The 13,431-nt window shown below is 34.7% G+C and overlaps 1 protein-coding gene across 1 annotated transcript in view; it reads right to left on the bottom strand.

Moving 5' to 3' along the window:
- Positions 1 to 13,431, bottom strand: part of ST8SIA4 (ST8 alpha-N-acetyl-neuraminide alpha-2,8-sialyltransferase 4) — a 96,967-nt gene that overhangs the window by 73,025 nt on the left and 10,511 nt on the right. The window contains exon 3 of the mRNA XM_027606934.2: positions 7,129 to 7,386. Coding sequence (XP_027462735.1) covers positions 7,129 to 7,386 — 258 coding nt within the window. The remainder of the gene's footprint in view (positions 1 to 7,128; positions 7,387 to 13,431) is intronic.

Genomic DNA, 13,431 nt, shown 5'->3' on the forward strand with positions numbered 1-13,431 from the left:
ATGTAAACTCTAAAAGTGGGTACAACTATCCTACAATGTAACTACAGTAGAAGTCACCATGCTCTTTAGAGTGACTGGAATATTGTTCTACACCTTGTAAAGTGACTGAGTCTATTGATGGCCTAGCTAATTCTATAAGGTATGTAGCTGTTTGGTAGGTTCTTGGGCTGTTAGAAAGCTCATGGCACTACACTAATGCCTTGTAATGCTCTATGATATCTTCTTAGAATGTATTGTATGTGATACCCAAAGGTTAGTTACCTATCTAGAGTTCTTCTGGAATATTTCAAAGACTTCATGTAAAATTCTGAGTTTGAACAGTCTCATTCAGTACAGGAAGCATACCTTATATTCTCTTTCAAATATTTTGTACCATTCTGCAAAATTGGAAGTAACAGAGTTGGCCACAGACAAATATTTTAAATTTACCATGTGTCTTTAGAGACTTCTCATTTCAGTGATTATTCCTGACCCCACACAGACAGGCCTCCTGCAAGAAGGAATGTAAAGATCATCTTTCTGTAATTGTGCTCCATTCATGACTGGCCCATGGTTGGCACTCATAAAGGTTGGTTGTATGAAGACACTAAGGTAGCAAGTTACTAGTACTTTTGAGAAAAAATTTAATGTTTACCTTTTAACACATTTTCATTTTAAATGACAATAAGAATAATATAAAACCAATGTGTTTCATGGGGAGAATTGTAGTTGATGTGGCACTTGGATGGAAGAAGAATTTGAGAGAATCATTTGTGGAAGCCTCTAAATTTCCTGTTTCTATAAATACTGGTACAAAGGAATGTTTCACAATTTTAAAATCACATATATTTTTCCTTTTTTGGTCTACATACATCATTAAATGATGTTAGAAGTGTAACAGTATCCAACTGAATATTTAGAATGTGTTTTTATTAATTAATAAAGTTATTATTAGGCCTAAAATTGTACTTCCCTTTTCTTAAAAATGCCATAGATATAGATTTTATTTGAAGATAAGACGAGCTTATCCCAGACAGGAAAAGAGACTATTGGAGATAAAATTATACATCGCACAGAAAATTCTTTCTGTATAGATCCTGGCCTGTGCCAAATCTATGGATGCAGAGGCACATAAAAGGAAATCATAGTTTCCTCTGGTTCCAAGGTAGCAGATTCAGAGAATTCAAAATGCCTATATCCAGAGAAGTAGGTCTAATGAATAATATTAAAATAATATTTCCTTTCCTGCCATTTGTGACAACGTGGATTGAGCTTGAGGGTATTATGCTGAGTGAAGTCAGAGAAACACAAATACTGTATGGTATCACTTACATGTGGAATCAACAGATCAACAACAGATGTGGAATCTGTTATTTAAGTACATTTTCCTGTCATTTAAGAATATATTTTACCAATAAATTCAGTATTTACTCAGTCATTAGTGAATCAAAACTAGGCTTTAACTTCTTTTTCTTTTTTTTTTTTTTACTTTAAACATAATATTGACCAGGGCTTTTAATTTGTGTAATATCCCACTGAAGTCAGCATTTAATTTAATTGATTAATTGATGATACAAACTGCCACCTAAAGGAGTATCTCTTTTAGGAGAGGAAATGCATGACAATGTGTGTGTGTGTGTGTGTGTGTGTGTGTGTGTGTTTGTATTTATGAATAGCTACCATTATATGTGTAAACATACAAATAGGCACTTTTCACAGGCTAATTTTAAAATACTTATGTGGGGCATTAAAAATAGCATTCTCCAAAAATCATACTTCACAGGACAATAATGCCACGTATATATGCCATGCCCTCCTCCCCCAATAAAACAACTGCTTGGAACAATAGATACCTGTGGGCATATAATAATGCATCGGTACATGATTAAACAAAAAAGATAGCATTTTATTTTTATAAAGTCCTTTTGAAAAAACTAAAGATAAAGTTTAAAATTAAATTAATGTCAAATGAAGATTTTCTCTTAAAAAAATGCTTTGGTTTATTAAGTTAGAGGTCAAGTTGAATGTAATACCTAGATGAACCTGATCCTTGACGGGTCACAGAACTAATTAGTGCCTTCTGCAAACAGACCAGGCATAATTTGGCTCTCTCTTAACAAACTTACTAACAGGAGAAGTGGGAAACAAATAAACAACCTGGGAACACAGGCTATACATGCAATCAAATAACCAAAACTATCTTTAGATATGCAGATACACATGCAGTACATTTCTAGGAAGGTGAGAACCTTGAAAGATTCTGAAGATTGTTACTAAAATTTGTAACAACTTAACCAGTTTGATATGGGTGGGAAACTATTTCAAGGAGTGAGGGTCTGACTGAGTTTTTAAGAAAAGTCCTTCATGATGTTCTAGGGTAAAAGAGACATGTGTACAATAATGAATGGCCAAACATACTTGGGGAAGGAAAACGTATTTAAGACATAGACGATGAGACAGAATTCCATGAGAAAGACAAGAGCTTTAGGAAGGATTGAAGTTTGGTATAATATGTCATTGAAAACTACTGTGTCCATGAGACTCAAATGAATGAACTCCCCAAATAGCTATTATACAACCAAGATTATTTTCCTGTAGAGGTTATTTGTTTCTAATCATAAGTGGATTCTTGCTAAAGTTTTCCTCATAAAATCAGAAACCTTATCCTAAAATCAGAAATATTTCCTTGTACATACTTTAATCTAGAATATTCCAACTTCTATTTTTGGAAGCTAGTAAAAAATAGGAAAAGAAAACAAAAGTAATTATGGTGATAATTTTCATGTCTTCGTTAGGATGATTATCCTCATTTTTTATACTTCTTGGTAACTCCATAATACAGCTGTAAACTTAAAGGATTGGTCATTATTTTGTTCTTGTTAAATAAGTTTCAAAAATAATCATAGCTCAGTAAAGTATAAGTAACCTCTTTAAGCTCTATTCCTAAAAACACTCGACCATTTGCAAATGCTCAAACACCAGTAAGTGACTTGCAATGGGTAGATAATAAAGTTCTGGAGATATAATGCACAACATAGTGACTATAGTGAATAATACTGTATTAGAGATTTTATTTTTATTTTTTTAAGATTTTATTTATTTATTCATGAGAGACAGAGGAGGAGAGAGAGAAAGGGAGAGAGAGAGAGAAAGAGAGAAGCAGAGGGAGAAGCAGGCTCCCAAGGAGCAGGGAGCCCGATGCGGGACTTGATCCCAGGACCCCGGGATCACGACTGAGCCGAAGGCAGACGCTTAACCATCTGAGCCACCCAGGTGCCCTGTATTATAGATTTTAAAGTTGCTAAAATACTAGGTCTTAATTGTTCTTACTATAAGAAAGAAGTGGTAATTATGTGAATTGACAGAAGTGTTAAGACTACAGTCTTAATTTCAGAATCAGAAGTGGGGCTGAACCCGGTAAGTTATATACATCCCAGGGTTAAAGCTTAGAGGGATGTAAGAACAAGAAGTCATTCACATGTAGATCCTGTATTAACAAACTTGAAAATTCTCTTCTTTACACTGCAACAATTTCCACTTCTGCTATAAAATCTTTACTTCATTTTTCCTGATCTCTGATTTTTAGCCTCTTCAGAAATTCTACAAGCTTTGGTTTTTCTTTCTTTTTTCTTCTTCTTCTTCTTCTTCTTTTTTTTTTTTTTTTTTTTTTTGATAAGATCATCTTGTCAGAGGGAGAGAGAGAACACAAGCAGGGGGAGCCGCAGGCAGAGGGAGAAGCAGGCTCCCCTCTGAGCCGAGAGCCCAATGCATGGCTCAATCCCAGGACCCTGGGACCATGACCTGAGCCAAAGGCAGATACTTAACTGACTGAGCCACCCAGGCGCCCTAGCCTTAGTTTTCTTTCACAACCATCTTCACACAGACTTCAATGTTTGGAGCTCATTACCTCCATTTCCATTGTCATTCCCTAATTAAATATTTTTACCTCCTCTTTGGACACAATTTTGTTTGTATATCTACATGTTGACGGAGTTCCTCCCCAACTCAGTCCAGTCAATATAATGGTTCAGGTTTTTAAAGGCTCAACTGATGTATAATCAATCTCTGATCCTGCATCCAAATGAGAAAAAGTAAAATAATAAAGTAAAATGTTTGTAGTTATATTCACTGTTATGAAATGTATTCACCTGATAGTGTTCTATTATAATTTTCATGGCTCTTATTGTTTTATGAAAAAATATTATCTATTTATGATTAATACTTAAGTATATTTATTTTTAAGACAACATTTCAAAAGAATTCTTTCAAGATCTATACTTTTACAGGGTGAATTCCAGTATAACCTCAAGACTCCAGGTAATCAACATAGCAAATTGGTATACTTTCCCAGCTATCTTTTTTTTTTTTTTTGCAAAACTGCAAATAGTTTATAAATCTTTCTCTCTCCAAACAATGGTGACTTTTATCTCTTAAAGTCCTTCTGGAGGCTCTGCCCCAGGCCCTCAGGGTCAGTACCTTACAGATCACCTTTAGGACTGAAAAGCTCCACTGGAAAAAAACAGGTGTTCTATGAGTTTTAAGTTTTACTCACATGTAAATGAGATATTTTGTTAGAACAAATACTACTTATTGTGTATATATCAAGCACTAAGGCAGGTTTATTTTTAATTCTCTGCTTTTTCAAAGTAGGTATTTTTATCTTCTTTTAATAGTTGAGCAAACTGGGTTTTAGGCAGATTAATGGACTCACCTACAACCACAAAATTAACAGTTTGTATTTTAACAGTGAGCTGCCTGATTTAAAAACTCAATCCCAGCTTGCATTCCCACCAACAGTGTAGGGGGGTTCCCCTTTCTCCACATCCCTGGAGGTTCCTCAAAAAGTCAAAAATAGAGCTACCATATGATCCAGCAATTGCACTACTGGGTATTTACCCCAAAGATATAAATGTAGGGATCCATAGGGGTACATGCACCCCAATGTTTATAGCAGCAATGTCCACAATGGCCAAACTGTGGAAAGAGCCAAGATGTCCACTGACAGATGAATGGATAAAGAAGATGTGGTATATATATATACACAATGGAATATTATGCAGCCATCAAAGGGAATGAAATCTTGCCATTTGCAATGACGTGGATGGAATTGGAGGGTATTATGCTGAGCGAAATAAGTCAATCAGAGAAAAACATGTATTATATGACCTCACTGATATGAGGAATTCTTAATCTCAGGAAACAAACTGAGGGTTGCTGGAGTGGTGGGGGTAGGAGGGATGGGGTGGCTGGGTGATAGACATTGGGGAGGGTATGTGCTATGGTGAGTGCTTGAATTGTGTAAGACTGTTGAATCACAGACCTGTACCTCTGAAACAAATAATACATTATATGTTAAAAAAAAGAAGAAGAAGATAACAGGAGGGGAAGAATGAAGAGGGGGGGAAATCAGAGGGGGAGACGAACCATGAGAGACGATGGACTCTGAACAACAAACTGAGGGTTCTAGAGGGGAGGAGGGTGGGGGGATGGGTTAGCCTGGTGATGGGTATTAAAGAGGGCACGTTCTGCATGGAGCACTGGGTGTTATACGCAAACAATGAATCATGGAACACTACATCAAAAACTAATGATGTAATGTATGGTGATTAACATAACATAATAAAAAAAAAAAACTCAATCCCATTTTACTGTAGTGGCTCTTAACCAGTGCTGTATATTTCAATTGCCTGGGGGAAACTTTTAAAACTGAAACTTACTTAAATTAAGTTTTAATCAGAGAAATACATATATACAATTAAGAAAAACCAAAATAATATTGTTAGACTGGTAGTGAAAGACGGCAATTCTCCACCTTTTCTCTACTCATCTCCGACTTTTTTCTCCAGAGACAACCACTTCTTTCTGTTTATCATAGTTTTTTAATAATGTGTTGATACTGTTTTACTGACCTCTCTATATTAGATCTTGACTGAATTTTCCCCATTACACACACCTCTCTCCTCTCCAATCCCCTCAATATTACACATTTTTTGTTGTATTAGTATTCAGTTTTACATAATTATGACTGACTTTATATGACTAGTATTATTCACAATAGAAGAATGCAGTGTAGGTCCTGAAAAACTTTGAATTTTCCTGTTTCATAATGGATTTGTTTCCTTAATTTTAAAAAAAATTTGCAGACCACCAATTCATCCTCAGACTCTGAAAAACTAAAAATCTAGCTATCTTTACATTGAACTATTTCATATTTCAACATACATACTTCATTCATTGAGCAAATTTTCCTGAAGAACTAAAAAAAGCCAAAAAAAATCAATGTCCAGATGCATGAATTGGAAACGAAAAACTAGTATCTATGATTTCATCCCAATCCCATTTCTATTGCTGTTTCTTTCAGTTAAAGTTAACCAAACACATGACTCATCAAACATCTGCTGACCATCAATGAAAAACAGGTATGTTTAATTATGTGAGAAAACTCAAAAACTAAAATATACTAACATACATAAATACCACATGTAAAGAATAATGCAGAGAATTTGGTGCAAGATATTAAATGTAAACTTATGTATATACTTTTTAGAAACTTGCTTTATGAACTTGTTATATTCTTAGAATCTGCTAAATAATTGTCATTAAAAGGGTAAAATTGCTTACATTTATTACATCATTACATAGAAATGTTCATAATCTTTATGAATAAATGAATATAATTTATTGTATACAAAAAGGATTGCAAATATATCAATTAAGTGGATTAAATGAATTAATCCATTCACTAATATAAAAATTAACTTAATTAACTAATAATTAACTATTAACTATATTATTGAAGGAATGAATTAATATTAAATTAATGGACATAAAAGAAAAACTATTAATAAAAGTCATTTTCCTGTGTATTAAATCTAATAGAATTGTAATTTGAAAAAAAAAAAAACCTGGTGTGAATCTTACTGCTATAATAAAATCACCTTTCCTTTCAATGACCATATAATTTTAATTTTATATCCCAGGGTAAATGTAAATTTGAACACTACACAGAAAAACATATCATAAATAAGTATTTGAGCTTTCAATAAACCTTAATGTTAATACTAGACTTACACATTTCTGTCAGTTTTCTACACCTCAGTAAAACATCTTGGAAGAAATTACAATCTTTAGGAAGAGAAGAAAGCTCACCTTATTACAAAATTGTGACTGTCAATCTCCTTTCCGCATTCACTATCTAGCAGAATGCCAGAATTTCCAACAACTGCACAGGTCTTAAATCTGCGATTTTTCATTGGTGAAACTTCGGGTAGGAGGCTGTGAAGATCCTGAGAAATATTTAGTGTCCGACGCCTGTCTAGGACATAGTGTATGACATCACCAGGCTTAAAACTGCTCTTGACCACTGAGACATCTCTTTCCGCATCTAGGAAACGAAGAATGTTCTTCCTATATGGAAATACAAGCAAAGTTTTCCATTAATGACAACATATCCAAGAACTGGTGATATCATGTATAAAGTAACATATGATAAAATGTAAATTGGCACACTACTAATCTTAAATTGTCAGGTGGTAATTAAACCAACCAATTAAGTAGATTCTATTGATATTGAATTTGTTCTTAAAAAAATCATTTGCTTATAGTTTCTCAATGATTTGGTAAATAAATATAGTATATACATCTATTTATGGAGTGAAAAATGATACAGAAAATTTAGTTTATTCTGTGCAGCCACTGTGGAAAACAATATGGAGTTTCCTCAAAAAATTAAAAAAAGAACTACTTTACTATCCAGCAATTGCACTACTAGGTATTTGCCCAAAAGATACAAAAATACTGACTCAAAGGGGCACATGCACCCCACTGTTTATAGCAGCACTGTCACCAATAGCCAAATTATGGAAAGAACCCAAATGTCCATCCACTGATAAATGGATAAAGAATAAAGAAGATGTGATATATACACTCAGCCATCAAAAAGAATAAAATCTTCCCATTTGCAACAAGGTGGATGGAGCTAGAGTATATTATGCTAAGCAAAATCAGTCAGAGAAAGACAAATACCATATGATTTCACTCATATGTGGAATTTAAGAAACAAAGATGAACATAAGGGAAGGGAAAAAAAAAAAAAGAGAGAGGGAGGCCAACCCATAAGAGAATCTTAACTGTAGAGAACAAACTGAGGATTGCTGGAGGCGAGGTGGGCAGGGAGATGGGCTAAATGGGTGATGGGTATTAAAGAGGGCACTTGTGGATGAGCACTAGGTGTTACATATAAGTGATGAATCACTAGATTCTACTCCTAAAACCAATATTACACTATATGTTAACTAAAGAGAATTTAAATAAAAACTTGAAGAAAAAAATAAGAAAAATTAGTTTCTTAAATAAAATGAAAATACCATGACTTGACTTTGCATAACCAGATATTCTGCTAGCTTTAATTAATTCTCTATAGTCATTTTGTTTTGTTCAGTATTGTCTAGTTAAGGTAAACAGAAATAAAATGGTTTGGAATTATATCTTACTTAAATCTATTAAAAGGATTAAACTTCCCAATAAATTTATATACATTAATCCAAATCATGTGTATATTACAATTATTTGAAGAAGAATAAAACTATAGTATATGAAAGTCCTTTGAAGCTCAAGAATCCAGGAAGAAAAATGGGTATGTTAGAGGGAAAAATGGATAGATAGAACACCAAACTATGCCCGACAGAGAAAGCTGTTCCTTAGTGTTCTTCCTTCCAGTCTTCCTTTTAGTATTTGAATCTTCTGAGTTTTACTCAGGCACATGACTGCTCAGCTAGAAAATTTGCAAGTTTCCAAACTCAAGTGCAGCTGGTTTTGGTCATGTGAGTTTTCGTGCGTGGGATATGAGTGTATAATGTGCATGGCTATACAAGAGAGAAATAAACTTCCAACATGTTGATCCATTGTATTTTAAGATATCACTCTTTTTTGATGGAAGCTTAGCCTATCCTGTGCATATTAAAGAAACTGATAACAGATGTGAGATGCTGTATAAACCAATATGTAAATGCTGAGTTAGATGATGGAAAATGAAAACAAAGCTATAGCTGGCTGGAAAGCTAGTGACCTTGGCATGATATAGCAAAACACCTAATAAAATGATGATCTGCAATAATTTTGGATTCAAATCCTATATCTAATAAGCCTGTTGCTCTTGGAGAAATGGTTAAAAGGATTTTCTGTGCTGTTTTATGTTAGTTGCTCCTTCTAGCAAGGCAATAAAAGATGCAAAGTCAGGCATGAAGTAGCCAAGTTGCAAGCTCAACTTGGAAGGAAAGGAATATCTCTGGCAATGGCCTGTATGTTAACTGTGTGAAAGTCTGGAAATTGGGACCTCCAAAATGTTTCTAATACCCCACTTAGCAAGAGATACAACTGTAGATCAGAGCCATCCCAGGAACAAGAGTCATTGCCTTCTCACCTAAGTTTATAGATTCAAATGAGTTAGGAGGGAAATTAAGGGAAAGGAGGGTTAGGCTAGAATAGAGGAGACTCAGAGGCTGAAGAACTGTTCAGAAGAAACCTTCGGGTACAGTTATTTATACCAGTAATTAAGTACAAGGAAATGGCCCAGGAGCCTACTAAGTTTGTGAGGGAAATATATGGCCAAAGAAACTATGAGCCTTCCTACAGAAATCTGACCTCACCTCATCCTCAAGCTACCAAACATGTATCAGCCAGAAGCAATCTGAAAAAAGCTCTCTCCAGACTGGAAATTGGATATTAGTTACGGAAGTGCTCTTATTGTAAGCTTGTGTTTTCAGAGTGCTAAAAACAATACCATTGTTATGACATTTAAGATATGACAGACATGTTTTCCTTTGGTGCTATTACTCTTTAAGCTCTACCGCATTCATAAATGCTACTGCTGAGCACAATACAACCTACTCCCATTAATCCACCAAAAGGGCCATTCCCCCAATCACACTTACAAGCCAGAAGCATGACTAGCAAGAAGGGATGGAAAATAACTGAAATCTTCCTTTTTGTTTAGTTCTGGTTTGCTTTAAATAGGTCCCAGTTTAATGTGTAGTCTTATTAGAAAACCAATTGACTGAAAACTTTGTTTGACCAGGTTTGATACACAAGGTATATGTTCATTAAGTCTCTGGAAAATAAAATATTTTTTGAATTTTTTTCTTCAGTCAGAATATCAGGTTCATAAGTTGAATTTATAGATGAAAATCTGTATAAATGCCCTACAAATGAAATTGCTTGGGGAAAAAAAATGTAGTGATGCCTGACACCTGTATTTCAAAAAAAATCTCATTTCCTGTGGAAATGATAAGGCTGGCTCTAAAATAAAAACTGCACGGATGTGGTCAAATCGCTAAACTAGCTGGTATTATCATTTTCCTTCGAACATAGTTTAAGAGTGTTGTAGGTACTTGAAGATGTAACTCACAAGTAGTGAAATATTTGCAAGTGTGACGTGAATAGACCAGATATCCAGATTTGAAAGAAGACTTTTTAACTTGGAAATCCAAAAGGGGAAAATACTTTTATTCACGAAACAAGCTAACACTCAAATGCTTGTCAACTGATAGTACAAGGGACTTTACAATAACAGAACCTTTGTTGTGTTATAGAAATTTAGCAACAAAATATTTTAAACATAGGTCTTTTACATTCCTGAGTATAATAGAACATCTTTAATTTGTTCACTCTTAGGGAAAATTGATATAAAAAAAGTGGATAATAAGAGTTCAGCGAAATTTCAGGGGCGCCTGTGTGGCTCAGTTGGTTAAGGGTCTGCCTTGGGCTCAGGTCATGACACCAGGGTCCTGGGATGGAGCCCTGTGTAGGGTTCCCTACTTAGTGGGGTGCCTGCTTCTCCCTCTCCCTCTGCCCCTCCCTGGATTTGTGCTCTCTCTCTCAAATAAATAAATAAAATCTTTAAAGAAAAAAAAGTCCAGCAAAATTTCAAAAGATACCACATTGCCTAACTCTTGAGATAAATGACATAATTATTAAATTCAGATAATACAATGTGTTCTTCCAAAACTGTTTTATAGGCTCAACAATGGTTTATTCTGTTAGGGGAGTATTTGCGTTTTTAAACTGAAAGAAGGGTGAAAGGGAACCTTGAATGTCTCCAGTAAGTTATTTTTCTTATATTGAACTAAACTTCTAGTTTCCATCTTAGGGCTTACATCTATGCATGGAAAATTATTTGAACTAAGATTCCTGGTGTAGGATTCAAGAAAAACTGAAAATAATTACTATGAGTGAGCAGTATTGTGGCTTCAATGCCTAATTTTTTTTTTTTTTTTTTTGGAAACAGTAAGGAAAGGTTAGAGTTTTTTTTTCCCTCCCTAACAAACTGTAGGCATTTTTTATTTTATTTATTTATTTTTTTAAGAATTTTAGTTATTGAAAGAGAGAGAGCATGTGCACAAGCACTGGGGGGAGAGAAGAGGGAGAGGGACAAGCAGACTTTTTTCTGAGCACAGAGCCGGACTCGGGCTAGATCCTAGGGACCCTGGGATCATGACCTGAGCCCAAGGCAGACATTTAACCAACTGAGCCACCCAGGCACCACTAGGCATTTTTTAGATTATAGATGTAATAGACTATAAAACGTTCTGTGGATTTGCTAAGTCTAGTTGTTATTCACACTGTAAATATATGAAAAAAAGAAAACTAGTGCTTAAATACAATTAACTAAATGTCACCGGAAGCATGAAAAACTCTTACAGTGAACTGAACAGTACTTTCAGTATCACCAAGAACATGTATGCTTTTGCTCAGATAATTGACATAAATGAAGAGAGCAGATTAAACAAAATTATTTCAGAATGAGAAAGATAGAAAGGAAATTCAGTTTAACTTCTGGGTTCTAAAGAAACATGAATCGAGGAGCCTGGGTAGCTCAGTCGTTAAGCCTCTGCCTTCAGCTCAGGTCATGATCCCAGGGTCCTGGGATAAAGCCCGCGTAGGGCTCCCTGCTCCGAGGGAGGCCTGCTTCTCCCTCTCCCACTCCCCCTCGCTGTGTCTCTCTCTGTCAAATAAATAAATAAAATCTTTAAAAAAATAAAAAGAAAGAAACATGAATCAACAAAAGCTAAATTTTAATATGCAGGCTGTCTCAATACTAGTTTTCCTGATAGGTGATCAAGTCATTACCAGATATTTAAAGCAGGGGTTGTGTTTTGTGTGCGTGACTGCAGACCAACAACAACAAAAAGGATCCCTTATAGGATTTTAACTGTCATTTTGTGGGCATAATGTAACTTTTGAAACCCTATTAATAAGCAAAATCCTAAATTCAGCAACTGTCTTAATGTTAAAGATAACTGAAAGATCTAAAAATATGTTTCACTTTTAGTGAGAATAAAAATCTTAGTCATAAAGATTATTTTTTGTTAGGTAATGCTGGTTTAAACTGAAAGGCCGGTTGAGACTGTTCAACTGACAGGAATAGATTTTATACAGAAACTTTTCAACTGAATTTTCAACTAGAACTTCCCTTTCAACATCACACATCACTTGAAATAGCAGCTGCAGAGTTCCAGAGAATTAATTTACTAAACATTGTTTTCACTTGTGAAATGTTAAATATAGCTAACCTATCACCAGGTGCCACTCTTTCTTCTCTGTAGGTTTCTTGTCAACAACAAGCACACGTGCTGTGGCAACTAAAATTTAATCTAAATGACACTGTTGACTCCATCAGCGAGTATTGTTAAGACAAATCTTACAGCTGGAATGTATCACAAGTTGAGAAGCAAATTAGGTTATGATACATATATTAGGAATCAGTTTTTGCAAACTTTGGACTTCAGACAAAAATCACCAAATCAATTCAATTGTTACTAACGTGGTTTACTAAAAAGAAATTTAAAAAGGTTTAAGAAGTGCTGAGTGTTTCATTATGCCTACAAAAAAGTGGAGAGAACACACAATTTTTGGTCTCAAAGATTATTTTCGCAAGGCAAGATTCTTCAAAGCACTGAAAGAACATAACCTGTAGCTTGTTAGGGCTTCTGAGCTTAGGGTCCCAGGTGTTATAGAAAGATATTCTAGCATCGAAGAAAAATCCTACGCAGCCAAATGAAAAGGCAAAATGGTCTCAAAATGCTTGAGGAAAAGCATTTTTTAGTTTAATTTACACCTCAGATGGCCATTTGATTATTTGACCCAGGATTTAGTAATATTGGATGAATAATATATTTTATTATTTTGGAGCAAAAAAACTCTCCATTGTGTGTACTGCATAAGGCTGCATTTTTAGTATTAAAATAGAGTCTTCCAAGAAATTTGTTTCATGATAAGAGCTTTGGTTCTAGTTAGATAGGCCTAGCTTTGAAGCTTGACTCTGCCACTAACAAGTTGTATGATCCAAGATGTGCTCCTCCGGCTACTTACTGAACAGAGTAAGTAGAAGAATTGTATATGGACCTTTCTCTAAAGTAAATCAATGCATGCAACAGCAAGTTCCTTTTGGTAGGA

Source organism: Zalophus californianus, chromosome 5, assembly GCF_009762305.2.
Source record: "Zalophus californianus isolate mZalCal1 chromosome 5, mZalCal1.pri.v2, whole genome shotgun sequence".
Lineage (NCBI taxonomy): Eukaryota > Metazoa > Chordata > Mammalia > Carnivora > Otariidae > Zalophus > Zalophus californianus.